Genomic DNA, 16,435 nt, shown 5'->3' on the forward strand with positions numbered 1-16,435 from the left:
GGAGGGCGGGGATTTAAAAACTCACACCAGCAGCAATGCTGAGTCCAAGCCTACAGTACAAAGAATAAAAGGACTTAAATTCAGAGGTATATGTAAAACAGTTAAAGCTTGCATCTTCTCACTAATGGCGCTTCTTTTCTTATCAGGTTCCAGACGGAGCGACTGTGGCCCTCATCCCACGACTGCACAACAACATATCGGATGGGAATAACCAAAGCTTTGTTTCTGGCGAAAGTACGTACATGATATTAGTTGTATTCCTAATAGACCAGCAGAGTGTGCAAGGGGTGGAGGAAGAAGTGCACACGTGTGGGCATTCCGAAGCTAGAGGGTGCATAAGTCATTCCTATCCAAGAATCCACAATCTGTCAGAGGGTGGTCATTTCACTTTAGTACAGTATTACAAATTAAGCACTGCAGACAGGCAGCTTTTGTCAGTGGCTGCTAGGGCTTAAACTGAGACCTACACATGTCACAACCCGATGCAAGTCTATCCAGCCTCTGAGACCTTCGGTTTTATTCCTTTTCCTACAGCAAGATTATATCTGCAGTTGTAATAGGACCACCCCTCATTCTGCTCTTGATTGTTGAAAAGTCTCCCATGTTGCGTAGGGTGCCGCAGTGTATGCATTAACCCGTGCTCCTTTCCTTTTTTGCAGATACCCCCATGCTTGAAGATGGCGACGAGGGTGGGCTGAAGATCTGGCACCTAGTGAAATCCACAGAAGAGCCTGAGGTGCCCAAGCACAGGCGGAATAGTAGCCTACGGGAGAGAGAGAGAGCAAAGGCCATCCCTGAGATCTATCTAACACGCTTGCTCTCCATGAAGGTGAGGGTGGAAAGCTTAGCAAAGGGAGGAATAGAGGCGTTACACTCGAGCCCACTTATTGAGCTGACCATTGTTTTATTGCTAAACCTCTAGCCAACCTTTGAGCCTCAGACAGGACTTCCTGAAGTGCCCCCATGTGTCAGATAGTTTCTAGTTCTTGCGCCGGACTTCCTAAACTACCCCAAGTACGAGACAAGTAATCGCAAGGAAGTCTGCCTGTTGTCTAGCTTATGCACACTGGTTCATGAACCACCTTTAGTTTTCTTTCTAAAGCCTTTGAATCTTGTATTTTTTCAAGTGCCTCATTCGCTCTTATGTCGGCTCGTGAACTACCTCGTACTTGTCTTCTTAAACGGCCTCTGGTTTCTTGCAGTGCTTCATGTGCTGCCTCTAGCTCTCTTGCTCTGTCCTTCGCCTATACAAGTGTTCCTGAACTGTCCCTTGTCTTCACCCACTTCCTAAGCTACCACTACTTCTCTCGTACTGCTTCCTGATCCGCCAGCAGCTCTCGCATACTAGACCAGCTCCGCATGCCAAACTTCCGGAAGTGCTACTGGATTTCGTACATCATTTACTCCTCTGCCTCGAGGTTTTGTGCATCACTTCCTGAAGTGCATTTACTGCAGGCCTCCCACTGCTTTCCTACCTGCCACTAAGACTGCTTTCTCTACGACCACTGTTTCTAGGTCCCCTACTCCTACCTGAACAGGCTATTACTTTCATGGATCAATTTCTTTTGGTTGAACCTATACTTGGTCTACTCTAACTTAGATATTTGGAGCGCAGGTGAGATCCCCCATTGTTTAGCTCTTCTCTCCACACCAGCTGAGGTTTCTTGAGGGTAGTTGGTAACCACCCTCTTTCTCACCTAGCTGCACCACTGATTCCCTTATTCAGTACTATTCCCTGGTAATACATTGAGCGCCCTTATCAGCAAGGCTACCAACAATGTATAGTCTCAATTTCTTTTTTAACCACATTTTTTTAGGTAAAAAATATACTGAGGTACATAGTGCAATCATACTATCAAAATTCATATGAAATAACAGTACACCTAGTCACATCCCACTATCCACCCATCAGCTTATAATAGTCCCATCATCTTCCTCAGATCTTGCAGTATTTGTGGGGGCTTCCTCTGCCTTGTAGCGGGGCTCCTCCATTTTGCGCTTCAATCCATTGCTTACTACGATTCATAGGTAGAGGGAGGGCCTGGAGATTTCCGTGTCAGAGGATGTCTCTATTGGCAATTATTGTCCCAGTACCACTTAGTCTTTTCTCCTCTACAACCACCCATGCCTTCCAGGAGGACAAATCAAGGTTCCTCTATTTCATGTGCCCATGGGACCCGATGGTGGTTTCTAGCTCACAGGCACAGCCGAGAGGTACAGTCCAGTTGCTGCCAGCCTCCATAGGACCACTTCTACCTCCTCCACCAAGCTGATTTCATGGGTCTTGCAGGCAATGTACCTTTCTCCACCCGCCTCCTTACGGCAGGAGGCGCCTGTAATAGTAGTCCATGTTTTTTTTCAGCAACACCGTGGGGCCATCCCATAGATCTTGCCCATCAACTGGTTCCTCTGCAGCCTGGCTCCTTCGTTGGGCTGCTCCGCCAAATAGGGCTCGCCAGGTGGTGAACCCAGAGTGGTGGTGTCTGTCTGTTCTTGCCTCATTCTGCCAAACTTTGGAACCGCTGGTCCTCGAAGTTCAGCCAATTTTTGGGATTCCCTTCCTGCATTTACGGTTTGCTGGACAGGGTGGGAAGTGGCGCAGTTCTGCCAACAACTGGATGCACGATGATAGTTAGGGAAAGGTGCCATAGCACTTTAGAAAGGGGCAGCCATCTTGGCCTCTAGTCTTGTGGATCACATTCTTAATCATTGCTGCACCTTGTTTCATTTCCTGAATTGCATCTTCTCCTTACTGCCACTTCTAGACCTGCATCTAACTTCCTTTTGCTGTTTAGTGGTCTGCCTCTAACCCAGGCCCTAGCTCTTAGGGCCTTGTTCAGAACAACCTGCACCGATGCCTAAACTGCTTCTTGTGCCCACATCCTAGGTCTTAAACATCCTGTATAATTGCATTATTTCATGAACTGCTTCTGCTTATCTTCACCACTTTGATTGTACTACAAACTGTCTGAATCATGATCACACCTTCCATCTTCTATTGCGTTGCAGGGGACCCTGCAGAAGTTTGTAGATGACACATTCCAGGTCATCCTCGGGGTGAACCGGCCGGTCCCCATCGCCGTGAAGTATTTCTTCGACTTCTTGGATGACCTGGCGGAGAAGCATGGCATTGAGGAGCAGGAGACAGTCCACCTCTGGAAGACGCACAGGTATTTAAATGCTCATGAGGGAGTGCTACATATTAAAGGCACCCCAACAAGGGCAGTTGGTGTTGGAATGACCATGGCATTTCTAAAGCCTTGATACCATTAAGGCTGTAGGTGATTCAGAATTCCTTTGCTCGATGAGCACGCATGACTGATGTCCTTTATAGGCTTCCTTTGGTGCTGGTATACATAGCATGTCCTCGAAGGTTATCATATTGACACACACATCTGCTAGTGGGAACTCTCCATCATCTCAAAAAGAGGACAATCGGCCTGTCTGTCAAGATAGATGATAAAGCATTGGTCAACTCTTGACCATGTCCAAAATCAAAAGGGGCCCGTGGAGGCAGACAGAATCTATGTGCATCAATGCAGCAAAGCCATGGCGCCAACACCCATTACACATTTCCAAAATTGAAAATCTCAAGACATTGGCCAAGGTTCTTGTCTTCTAATTCTTTTTTTTTTCTCAAAGAACTTTTTGAAATTGCTCAGATCTTCTGTGTAGTTTGAGGGCTTAAGAAGCACTAGATTCCACCCTTGAACGATAACTTGTTTTCCAATCTGGAGGATGTAAATGTAGATGAATCCAGGTGAGGCTGATCCGTGCTTGGTAGACTCGGAGAATAAATACTGAGGCAGGAATTTTTCATCTTGTAGATTCACACAGAGACAAACAGATGTGGATTTTACTCTTGGGACATGCAGACTAATAGATGAGAGGCTGCAGAGGTTTGTTAGACTCAGAATATACACAGACAATGGTTCACTTAGTGTAGATTCAAAGAGGGACCAAGGGGTGGGAATTCTACATCTGGAGACTCCCACAGATGACAGAGTTTAACATTCAGAAGACAACCAGGCAGATAATTAGATGGCTGTGGGGGGCCACATCTGGAAGGCACAGGTTGTCGGGGATCAGTAACTATCAGTTCACTAGATGCATTGTTTAAGAACCCCAGGTATGAGTAACAAGCATATGTCTAAGACTGTAAACCCACACAATGACTAGACCGCTGTTCTGAAGACAGTAGAACTAAAGAGAGAAAAGGCAGATTACTTTTGTCACAGTATTGCTACTGGGGGCTACCATCATGAAGAAAAACAAACAGTCTGAACTGCTTTTCACAGGAGGGCAGATAAGCAATTAGTAGTGGCACAGGTGCTTGGAGGGTAACATATTAGCCACGAGGATTTCCCATGAACTTAGTTCTAGACAGAACACTTGGAAATATGTCTCTGGTGGCATATCCAAGTGCAAGCGTCTCTTGCACGGATCAGGCATTTTTTCATTGGTGTGATCATTCAGTGAGACCTGTCGCACCACCACCACCTCATGAATAAGGCCTAGATTTCTTATGCAGATGTTAATGAACATAAGTGGATGTGTTCCACATCTGGAAGAGACCCAGATAGATGAATACAGGGGAGTTTGATATCTGGAAAAGAAAAAGGTACAGTCAGGGGGTGGTTTCACATCTGAATTTGCACAAATGCATGTAATTTAATGGCTGACTGCGCTAATTTTGAAGACCAAAAAAGTGAAACTGAGGGCTTGAGATCCCTATCTAGTTCGAATGAAGGCCCGTAGCCACATCCTGATGACATAGGTAAAGGGAAGTATGGGACTTTGCATATTTGGAGAATGGCCTTCTATAGTTAAACGACAACGCTGCTATGGCCCCGGAAGGTAAGTGGTAGCTATGTTGGTGCTTCATTATAATAGGAACTTTTCATATAGTGCTCCACTTCCTAAATTTGCTGTTTCCAAGCTCTGCAAACAAAAGATGTTACCAAAACCCAATGCAGTCCTACTCAATTCACTCACCTGGTTGGGATTTGAAATTCTAGCCCACATATCACTGCAGATGTTGGGGGCAAGCGTTAACGTACTCTGTAATCTTGCTGGTGTTTGTGCACGAATCTGAGGGTCTCACTACTTCTTGCCTTTGTCCCCACACTTTCAGTCTCCTGCTGCGATTCTGGGTCCTTATTTTGAAGAACCCACAGATGATCTTCGATGTGCAGGTGTCTGATAACGTTGACGCCATCCTTTGTGTGATTGCGCAGACCTTCATCGACTCTTGCACCATCTCGGAACACAAAGTGGGGCGAGTGAGTACTGCTGTAGCATGGGCTAAGTGGACAAGGGCAGCAAATTAACAATGGGCATGTCTTTATACACGCAAGTGGGTGGGAATCAAGGTGCAGTATTTAGGGCTGGCAATAGGCGGGGGCAGATTAACACTAGAATGTGGGGGATAGACCAGTGGAGGGCAGGAGAGTGACCAGAGCTGTGGTGGTCTCGGGCCTGCATGCAGCTGTAGCAATTAAAGGCTAACACAGCACCTTCATCTCTTTGTCTGCTTCTCTTCCAGGATTCTCCAGTGAATAAGCTCCTTTATGCCAGAGAGATCCCACGGTACAAGCAGCTGGTTGAAAAGTGAGTATCCTCATTGTTTCACAGAGCCGGTGTCGCCTCTGCAGGGGGATCGAGAAACGTCCGGTCCGTTTCTTATAGCAATGGTCTTCTACAGGTTCACTGCTTTGAGGTAGACCTTTGTGCCTCTTCTGCCTGCAGCTTGAACATTGATAATCCTGGTCCTCTCCTGAAGTCTTTGGAGATCCAGATTAGTGGACATGGAGAAAGTATAAATCCTTACAGTGCACAATAGACATGTTTGTGGAGAGGCTACAGCTTATTGGCTGATACAAATCCATACCCCCAAAAGTGTGTAATTAGGAGATGGAAAATGAGCTGGCAGGTGGGGTACTAGAGGGAAAGCAAAGAGAGAAGCTGCTCAGTAGAAACATTTAGATTTTGGACTAGGAGATGGGAGGCTGAAGGAAGGGAACAATTTTTAAGAAAGTGTACATCAGAAATGTACAACTGGGCAAGAGGATATTTTAGACAATTTTGAGGCAAGTAACTTAAAGCAATCTTTCAAAGAAGCAACCATGTACATCAGGCTTCACCAGCTCTACAGTGTGCCACTTAGCCCCTACATAAGAAGTTTTAGCACAATTAACTAAAATCTACACACCAACATTGTAAAGTGTATTTGAAATTAAAATGTGTATATTTTCAGAGCCTCTAATTTCCACAACATATTTAAAGCTGATATTTGAGTGTTCAATTATGTGGTTTGGGGGAGACGTATTAATCTTGTTATCTTAGTACCAAGTGCATTCCAGCTATGGCTGTTAGGTATAACCCAGGAACAAGCATTTCAAATTGAGAAAGCCTTCTTTTCATTACTGCTGGTAACCCTGCACTGCGTTGATCACTAATGTGATCTTGTCTGATGTTGTCCCTATCAAAACACTAGTAATATTAGTAGATCAGTATGATTTTAATTGAACATGAGTAGCTCTTATTACTGAAAAGGTTGGAGACCCCTTATGTGCACCAACATATTACTTGGCACCATCTTGGGAAGGGAGGGAAATGTTACTTTAAATCAGGGTGGTGTGCGAGGGACAGTTCTTTGTACATGTTGAAGGATAAGTCTTTTGCCTGTGTGAGGTGGAAAGGGTTGAAATGAAGATATCCACGACCATGTCAGTCTAGACTCATCTTGTAGTGTGGGGGTTCAGTGCCTTGCACTCTCTACGTACTTGAATAACAAACCATATACTTACAGGTATTATGCAGACATTCGGCAGACTGTTCCTGCTGGTTACCAGGAGATGAACTCCTCGCTTACGGAGCTCTCTGGGGTAAGTCACTGTCCAACTCGCAGAATGCATGCGCATTTTAACTGACAGCTTGCCATTATGCGCTGTGGAAGAAGTGAAATTGGTGAAAACTGTAAGCTGCACAACGATATGACAATACTTTTTAAATTCACATTTTCAGGGAAGTCCAAACGAACCTATATACAATCAAAAATAGACATTTATGTTCAAATGCTTAAATTCTTAATGCTTCACTGATCTAAAGCATTTTTTAAGGATTGTAGTAATTGTATTAATTTCAATAGGACCTTTGGTCTAAATAGATATACTCCAGGGAGCTGGCCATTCCCGGGGAGTCCCTTGGATTAGGGCAGTCTACAGCCCTTTCTGTTACGGGGAATCCCAAACATCACCTCTAAGCTGCCCATGTTTCCACCGCTGATGGGTAACTGAGCATCTAATGCATAAAGGCCTACCCACAAAATGCTGGTTTACTCTGGTAGTAGAGTGGCGTAGGATTTAGAAAATTGGCAGTAGTAGAGTGACGTAAGGATTTAGAAGATTGCAAATCAGCCATAAATGAGTGGAGGGTAGACAGACGTGCAGGCTCGGTTTACACTTTTAGATGTTGGCATCACATGTTCTTAATAAAGTTCACTTTTCTGAGATAGATTGTGTTCAGTAATTCTAAATGGTGTAAATTCCTGCTTCTTTGACAACCTAGTGCAAGGGTTAAGGCTGCATATGTCACCTAGTCTTCATGGCTAACTTTAACGAGCTACTTTTTCTTTCCTAGAACCACGTCACAGAACTGAACTGCTTGGTTGCTCTGCAGGAACTTTATAACTACATAAGCAAATATTATGATCAGGTAATATGAGTTGGTGTTAGCTGGGGTTTCCAAACTCTGGCTGTCTGTGGAGTGCATTCCTAGCAGGGGTTTCCAAACTCTGGCTGTATGCGGTCTGTGGAGTGCATTCCTAGCAGGGGTTTCTAAACTGTGGTTGTATGGTGTCTGTAGAGTGCATTCCTAGAAGGGGTTTCTAAATCTCGGTTGTATGCTTTAGGTAGAGTGCATTCCTAGCAGGGGTTTCTAAATTCTGTCTGTATGCGGTCTGTAGAGTGCATTCCTAGCAGGGGTTTCTAAACCTCGGTTGTATGCTGTAGGTAGAGTGCATTCCTAGCAGGGGTTTCTAAACTCTGGCTGTATGCTGTCTGTAGAGTGCATTCCTAGCAGGGGTTTCTAAACTCTGGCTGTCTGTAGAGTGCATTCCTAGCAGAAGTTTCCATACTCTGGCTGTATGCTGCCTGTAGAGTGCATTCCTAGCAGGGGTTTCCATACTCTGGCTGTATGCTGTCTGTAGAGTGCATTCCTAGCAGGGGTCTCCAAACTCTGGCTGTATGCTGTCTGTAGAGTGCTTTCCTAGCAGGGGTCTCCAAACTCTGGCTGTATGCTGTCTGTGGAGTGCATTCCTAGCAGGGGTTTCTAAACTGTCTGTATGCTGTCTGTAGAGTGCATTCCTAGCTGGGGTTTCTAAACTCTGTCTGTATGCTGTCAGACTGTATTCCTAGCAGGACTTTCCGAACTCTGTCTGTATGCTGTCTGTAGAGTGCATTCCTAGCAGGACTTTCCGAACTCTGGCTGTATGCTGTCTGTAGAGTGCGTTCCTAGCAGGGGTTTCTAAACTGTCTGTATGCTGTCTGTAGAGTGCATTCCTAGCAGGGGGTTCTAAACTCTGTATGCTGTCTGTAGAGTGCATTCCTAGCAGGGGTTTCTAAACTGTCTGTATGCTGTCTGTAGAGTGCATTCCTAGCAGACGTTTCCATACTCTGGCTGTATGCTGTCTGTAGAGTGCATTCCTAGCAGGGGGTTCTAAACTCTGGCTGTATGCTGTCTGTAGAGTGCATTCCTAGAAGGGGTTTCCAAACTCTGGTTGTATGCTGTCAGAGTGCATTCCTAGCAGGGGATTCCAAACTCTAGTTGTATGCTTTCGGTAGAGTGCACTCCTAGCAGGGTTTTCCAAACTCTGGTTGTATGGTGTCGGTAGAGTGCATTCCTACCAGGGGTTTCTAAACTGTCTGTATGCTGTCTGTAGAGTGCATTCCTAGCTGGGGTTTCTAAACTCTGTCTGTAGAGGGCATTCCTAGCAGGGGTTTCTAAACTGTCTGTAGAGTGCATTCCTAGCAGAAGTTTCCATACTCTGGCTGTATGCGGTCTGTAGAGTGCATTCCTTGCAGGGGTTATCAAACTCTGGTTGTATGCTTTCGGTAGAGGGCACTCCTAGCAGGGTTTTCCAAACTCTGGTTGTATGGTGTCGGTAGAGTGCATTCCTAGCAGGAGTTTCCAAACTCTGGTTGTATGGTGTCGGTAGAGTGCATTCCTAGCAGGGTTTTCCAAACTCTGGTTGTATGGTGTCGGTAGAGTGCATTTCTAGCAGGGGTTTCTAAACTGTCTGTATGCTGTCTGTAGAGTGCATTCCTAGCTGGGGTTTCTAAACTCTTGTCTGTATGCTGTCAGACTGTATTCCTAGCAGGACTTTCCGAACTCTGTCTGTATGCTGTCTGTAGAGTGCATTCCTAGCAGAAGTTTCCATACTCTGGCTGTATGCGGTCTGTAGAGTGCATTCCTAGCAGGGGTTTCTAAACTGTCTGTATGCTGTCTGTAGAGTGCATTCCTAGCAGGGGTTTCCAAACTCTGGTTGTATGCTTTCGGTAGAGTGCACTCCTAGCAGGGTTTTCCAAACTCTGGTTGTATGGTGTCGGTAGAGTGCATTCCTAGCAGGGGTTTCCAAACTCAGTCTGTATGCTTTCGGTAGAGTGCATTCCTAGCAGAAGTTTCCATACTCTGGCTGTATGCTGTCTGTAGAGTGCATTCCTAGCAGGGGTTTCCAAACTCTGGTTGTATGCTTTCGGTAGAGTGCACTCCTAGCAGGGGTTTCCAAACTCTGGTTGTATGCTTTCGGTAGAGTGCACTCCTATCAGGGGTTTCCAAACTCTGGTTGTATGGTGTTGGTAGAGTGCATTCCTAGCAGGGGTTTCCAAACTCAGTCTGTATGCTTTCGGTAGAGTGCATTCCTAGCAGGGGTTTAAAAACTCTGGTTGTATGCTTTCGGTAGAGTGCACTCCTAGCAGGGTTTTCCAAACTCTGGTTGTATGGTGTCGGTAGAGTGCATTCCTAGCAGGGGTTTCCAAACTCAGTCTGTATGCTTTCGGTAGAGTGCACTCCTATCAGGGGTTTCCAAACTCTGGTTGTATGGTGTTGGTAGAGTGCATTCCTAGCAGGGGTTTCCAAACTCAGTCTGTATGCTTTCGGTAGAGTGCACTCCTATCAGGGGTTTCCAAACTCTGGTTGTATGGTGTTGGTAGAGTGCATTCCTAGCAGGGGTTTCCAAACTCAGTCTGTATGCTTTCGGTAGAGTGCACTCCTATCAGGGGTTTCCAAACTCTGGTTGTATGGTGTTGGTAGAGTGCATTCCTAGCAGGGGTTTCCAAACTCAGTCTGTATGCTTTCGGTAGAGTGCATTCCTAGCAGGGGTTTAAAAACTCTGGTTGTATGGTGTCTGTGGAGTGCATTCCTAGCAGGGGTTTCTCTACTTTTGTTGTATGGTGTCGGTAGAGTGCATTCCTAGCAGGGGTTTAAAAACTCTGGCTCTATGCGGTCTGTCAGAGTGCATTCCTAGCAGAGGTTTCTAAACTGTCTGTATGCTGTCTGTAGAGTGCATTCCTAGCAGGGGTTTCTAAACTGTCTGTATGCTGTCTTGTCGGTAGAGTGCATTCCTAGCAGGAGTTTCCAAACTCTTTTTTGTCGGTTTTATTTTTCTGTTGGATTGTGTTTTGATGAATCATTTCAGTCAAGTTGATCTGAGCTTTGCTGGGCTTCTGTATACAGGACCCCTGTACATTCATCAGTGTGCATCCCTGCCTTTTCTTTGTTGGGACACCAGCTGCACCGCCCCTTCTGTAAATGACTTGTCCTTTATACTCTGACCCTGGTTTGTAGCATGAATAATTTTTCTGGATTCACATGATGTGCATTATTCCACCATCTAGTGGTTGGGTCCGAAATTGTCTGCTTTTTTCCCCCCTCTTGTTTGGGGTGTCGTCGACCACATTTGGTGCTTGGTGCATCCCTTGTATGATGTCTGACGGCACCCCAGAAGTTCCTGTGTGTGGTAGCCATCTTCAGGTTCTTTTTTCTCAAAGACAGTCCTATGTATGTATGCTTTGTGAGAAGTTGTGGGGTAGATTGGGACCCAATTATGACGTGCTGCAGTCAACCTATATTAGGTTTGCTGGCATACTCTACCGTAAAAACTCTACTGTAAAACCGAAGGACTTGAAATGCAGACTTGTCTTTTTTTCACATCTAGATCATAACTGCTTTGGATGAGGACACCATGGGACAGAAAATGCAGCTGGCCTATCGCCTCCAACAGATCGCTGCCCTGGTAGAGAACAAGGTGACGGACTTGTGAAGGTCACCCATTTGGAGCTCCTTGTTCTCCTGATGGGATCTACAGGATGGCCGCTTTTGACTTTATGGCCTGAGGCTGCTGGAATAAACTGGAGCAAACCTTGGACACTAAGTTTGCACACTGCGAGCACAGCTGTGATCTGTTGAGAAGAGAGGAACAGTCGAAAGGGACAGGCAACTGCATTGTCTCAATATAGTCCCTTGAAAGAAGCAACAATGCCGGCAAAGCTTACGGGAACAGGGCACTTCTGCAGCCACCCGGCGGCTAAAAACAAAAAGACTGTGCACAAAAAAAGCTTAGACCACTGATGTTAGAATTTATACTTCCACGAGTTGTGCAGTTGTACTATTTTGGTCATTCAGAGGGCCAAGAAAAGTGGACCTTGGTGAGATATTTTATACGCCACTGTAGAACCGACGCTTCAAATATTGTTAAAGTCAGAGGCTTAGCTTCTGTCCCTGGATCAATGGAATCCCTTCACACCGGTGTCTGTGAAAGACGTAGGATAAAGCCTGTGCAGCTGCAATGGGGTCTGCTGTATAGGTTACGCGATCAGGTTGTTTGCCTCTTTCTGGGTGGGTTAGTGCCACTACCAGGCACCCCGTGCCCCCCTCAGAGGTAAAGGATCACAAGTGCCTTTTTAATGCAACTGTGGAGATATGTGGCTTTACTCATATCCTTCAGTGGTGAGTTATTCAGACTGGCCTAGGTGTTTGAGATAAGGACATATCAGCTCTGTGTAGCCCTCGACTCAGACCACCAAATTTGTCTTCCATGGATATCAGAAAAGAATGCAGCAAGGTCGTTGCTGAAGGGAGCTGAACACAGCACATAAGTTGCCCTCCTGATTCAGTGAAGATCCTAGACCCAAGGGACGTGATACCCACCACGGAGTGGGAAGGTGAAGCAGGGCAAGTGTCACTACACCTCCTAGTGCCTTTCCACCGCTGGGCCGCAAAGGGCACCTGGTGCTGCAGGCCTGTCTTCAGGCTTCTCTTAAACTCCCGTAGTAAGAAATTAACCACTGGAGCTTTTGCTATAACTTAATGTTTGTCATTCCCTCTCCATGTCGAAAAACGCGGTTTAGATGCTTGTCACCAGCCAGGAAAAAACAGGGCTCTTGACAATCCAAGATTCTGCACTGGGCTTGCATCCTGCAGATATCTTTAGGCTAGCTCTTTCTGGACTGGGACCAGCCCTTCCAAACATCCCTGTCCCTCCACCCCTTTGTATTTGTACCTTTGCTAACTTATGCGTGTGACCTGTGTGTGTATATATGGTACGGCACTTCAGATGTATTTATTTACTTTTATGCAATGAAATTTGACAATAAAACATGCGTTTTTAGAGTGCTGTTGTCATGTGTATGAGTTAATTGGATGCAAGTGATTTGGATGTGGGGGATAAGGCTCAAGGTTCGTGAATCATGGTTCATGTCCGGCAGGAAGGCAAGCATGGCGAGTAACGTCCTAGGAACCAGTTAACAGTTCTCAGGAGTTGTCCTTTTGTTGGCCTCACAAATCCTTCTCTCCTGCACTGGGAGATTTCACTCTGGTTTTCATGCTAATTTTCAGGATCAGATGACCCTCAGCTAGTTTTTATTATACCCTTTTGTCCACCTGTACTGTAATACTTTTAATTGTTATCTTAGTAGTGACTGTCTGGAGAGCTCCCACCATTCTTTCATGTGGTCGGTATTGGCGGTCGAAGGCCAAAAGAAGGAGCTGTGGGAAAGCATCAGTGTGTGATTTCATCCTATTGAGCATCACACTCTATGCCTCACCTCTGGCCTAGGACGAGAGGCCCAGCCCGTCTTACAAGTGTCACGCTGCATGAGTGTATGCCGAGGGCCAGCTCTTCTTACAAGTGTCACTCTGTAGGAGTCTATGCCGAGGGCCAGCTCTTCTTACAAGTGTCACGCTGCATTAGTCTATGCCCAGCGGCAGGCCCTTCTTACAAGTGTCACGCTCCATGAGTGTATGCCAATGGCCAGCTCTCCTTACAAGTGTCACTCTGCACGAGTCTATGCCGATGGCCAGCTCTTCTTACAAGTGTCACTCTGTAGGAGTCTATGCCGAGGGCCAGCTCTTCTTACAAGTGTCACGCTGCATTAGTCTATGCCCAGCGGCAGGCCCTTCTTACAAGTGTCACGCTGCATGAGTGTATGCCGAGGGCCAGCTCTCCTTACAAGTGTCACTCTGCACGAGTCTATGCCGATGGCCAGCTCTTCTTACAAGTGTCACGCTCCATGAGTGTACACCGAGGGCCAGCCCTCGGCATGAGTGTATGCCGAGGGCCAGCCCTTCTTACTAGTGTCACACTCCATGAGTGTATGCCGAGGGCCAGCCCTTCTTACAAGTGTCACGCTGCACGAGGCAATGCTGATGGCCCACTCTTCTTACAAGTGTCACGCTGCATGAGTGTAAGCCGAGGCCAGCCCATCTTACAAGTGTCACTCTGCCGGAGTCTATGCCGATGGCCAGCCCTTCTTACAAGTGTCACGCTGCATGACTGTATGCAGAGGCCAGCCCTTCTTACAAGTGTCACTCTGCAGGAGTCAATGCCGATGGCCCCCTCTTCTTAAAAGTGTCGCGCTCCATGAGTGTATGCCGATGGCTAGCCCTTCTTACAAGTGTCACGCTGCATGAGTCTATGCCGATGGCCAACTCTTCTTACAAGTGGCACGCTCCATGAGTGTACGCCGAGGGCCAGCCCTTCTTACAAGTGTCACGTAGCATGAGTGTATGCCGAGGGCCAGCTCTTCTTTCAAGTGTCCCGCTCCATGAGTGTATGGCGAGGGCCAGTCCTTCTTACAAGTGTCACGTTGCATGAGTGTATGCCGAGGGCCAGCTCTTCTTACAAGTGTCACGTTGCATGAGGGTATGCCGAGGACCAGCTCTTCTTACAAGTGTCACGCTGCACGAGTGTATGCCGAGGACCAGCCCTTCTTACAAGTGTCACGTTGCATGAGTGTATGCCGAGGGCCAGCCCTTCTTACAAGTGTCACGCTGCATGAGTGTATGCCGAGGGCCAGCTCTTCTTACAAGTGTCACTCTGTAGGAGTCTATGCCGAGGGCCAGCTCTTCTTACAAGTGTCACGCTGCATTAGTCTATGCCGAGCGGCAGGCCCTTCTTACAAGTGTCACGCTGCATGAGTGTATGCCGAGGGCCAGCTCTTCTTACAAGTGTCACGTTGCATGAGTGTATGCCGAGGGCCAGCTCTTCTTACAAGTGTCACGCTCCATGAGTGTATGCCGAGGGCCAGCCCTTCTTACAAGTGTCACGTTGCATGAGTGTATGCCGAGGGCCAGCCCTGCTTACAAATGTCACGCTGCATGAGTGTATGCCGAGGGCCAGCTCTTCTTACAAGTGTCACGCTGCATGAGTGTATGCCGAGGGCCAGCTCTTCTTACAAGTGTCACGCTGCATGAGTGTATGCCGAGGGCCAGCTCTTCTTACAAGTGTCACGTTGCATGAGTGTATGCCGAGGGCCAGCCCTTCTTACAAGTGTCACTCTGCCGGAGTCTATGCCGAGGGCCAGCCCTTCTTACAAGTGTCACGCTGCATGAGTGTATGCCGAGGGCCAGCCCTTCTTACAAGTGTCACGCTCCATGAGTGTATGCCGAGGGCCAGCCCTTCTTACAAGTGTCACTCTGCCGGAGTGTATGCCGAGGGCCAGCCCTTCTTACAAGTGTCACGCTCCATGAGTGTATGCCGAGGACCAGCCCTTCTTACAAGTGTCACGCTCCATGAGTGTATGCCGAGGGCCAGCTCTTCTTACAAGTGTCACTCTGCAGGAGTCTATGCCGAGGGCCAGCCCTTCTTACAAGTGTCACGCTGCATGAGTGTATGCCGAGGGCCAGCCCTTCTTACAAGTGTCACGCTGCATGAGTGTATGCCGAGGGCCAGCTCTTCTTACAAGTGTCACTCTGTAGGAGTCTATGCCGAGGGCCAGCTCTTCTTACAAGTGTCACTCTGTAGGAGACTATGCCGAGGGCCAGCTCTTCTTACAAGTGTCACGCTGCATTAGTCTATGCCGAGCGGCAGGCCCTTCTTACAAGTGTCACGCTGCATGAGTGTATGCCGAGGGCCAGCCCTTCTTACAAGTGTCACGCTCCATGAGTGTATGCCGAGGGCCAGCTCTTCTTACAAGTGTCACTCTGTAGGAGTCTATGCCGAGGGCCAGCTCTTCTTACAAGTGTCACTCTGTAGGAGTCTATGCCGAGGGCCAGCCCTTCTTACAAGTGTCACGCTCCATGAGTGTATGCCGTGGGCCAGCTCTTCTTACAAGTGTCACTCTGTAGGAGTCTATGCCGAGGGCCAGCCCTTCTTACAAGTGTCACTCTGCCGGAGTCTATGCCGAGGGCCAGCCCTTCTTACAAGTGTCACGCTGCATGAGTGTATGCCGAGGGCCAGCCCTTCTTACAAGTGTCACGCTCCATGAGTGTATGCCGAGGGCCAGCTCTTCTTGCAAGTGTCACGTTGCATGAGTGTATGCCGAGGGCCAGCTCTTCTTACAAGTGTCACGCTCCATGAGTGTATGCCGAGGGCCAGCCCTTCTTACAAGTGTCACGTTGCATGAGTGTATGCCGAGGGCCAGCCCTGCTTACAAATGTCACGCTGCATGAGTGTATGCCGAGGGCCAGCTCTTCTTACAAGTGTCACTCTGTAGGAGTCTATGCCGAGGGCCAGCTCTTCTTACAAGTGTCACTCTGTAGGAGTCTATGCCGAGGGCCAGCCCTTCTTACAAGTGTCACGCTCCATGAGTGTATGCCGAGGGCCAGCTCTTCTTACAAGTGTCACTCTGTAGGAGTCTATGCCGAGGGCCAGCCCTTCTTACAAGTGTCACTCTACCGGAGTCTATGCCGAGGGCCAGCCCTTCTTACAAGTGTCACGCTGCATGAGTGTATGCCGAGGGCCAGCCCTTCTTACAAGTGTCACGCTCCATGAGTGTATGCCGAGGGCCAGCCCTTCTTACAAGTGTCACGCTGCATGAGTGTATGCCGAGGGCCAGCTCTTCTTACAAGTGTCACTCTGTAGGAGTCTATGCCGAGGGCCAGCCCTTCTTACAAGTGTCACTCTGCCGGAGTCTATGCCGAGGGCCAGCCCTTCTTA

The 16,435-nt window shown here is 47.6% G+C and overlaps 1 protein-coding gene across 4 annotated transcripts in view; it reads left to right on the plus strand.

The window, feature by feature from the left end:
* The window catches only part of PLXNB3 (plexin B3), a 297,888-nt gene extending 285,219 nt beyond the window's left edge, over positions 1-12,669 (plus strand). For all 4 annotated transcript variants that reach the window (XM_086940225.1, XM_086940224.1, XM_086940226.1 and 1 more), the window contains 8 exons: positions 147-234; positions 660-829; positions 3,010-3,170; positions 5,135-5,282; positions 5,546-5,610; positions 6,812-6,887; positions 7,642-7,716; positions 11,216-12,669. In XM_086940225.1, the coding sequence (XP_086796351.1) occupies positions 147-234; positions 660-829; positions 3,010-3,170; positions 5,135-5,282; positions 5,546-5,610; positions 6,812-6,887; positions 7,642-7,716; positions 11,216-11,320 (888 nt within the window). In that variant the 3' untranslated portion in view covers positions 11,321-12,669. The remainder of the gene's footprint in view (positions 1-146; positions 235-659; positions 830-3,009; positions 3,171-5,134; positions 5,283-5,545; positions 5,611-6,811; positions 6,888-7,641; positions 7,717-11,215) is intronic.
* The last annotated feature ends 3,766 nt before the right edge of the window (positions 12,670-16,435 follow it).

This window comes from Lissotriton vulgaris, chromosome 10 (assembly GCF_964263255.1).
Source record: "Lissotriton vulgaris chromosome 10, aLisVul1.2, whole genome shotgun sequence".
NCBI classification, from domain to species: domain Eukaryota; kingdom Metazoa; phylum Chordata; class Amphibia; order Caudata; family Salamandridae; genus Lissotriton; species Lissotriton vulgaris.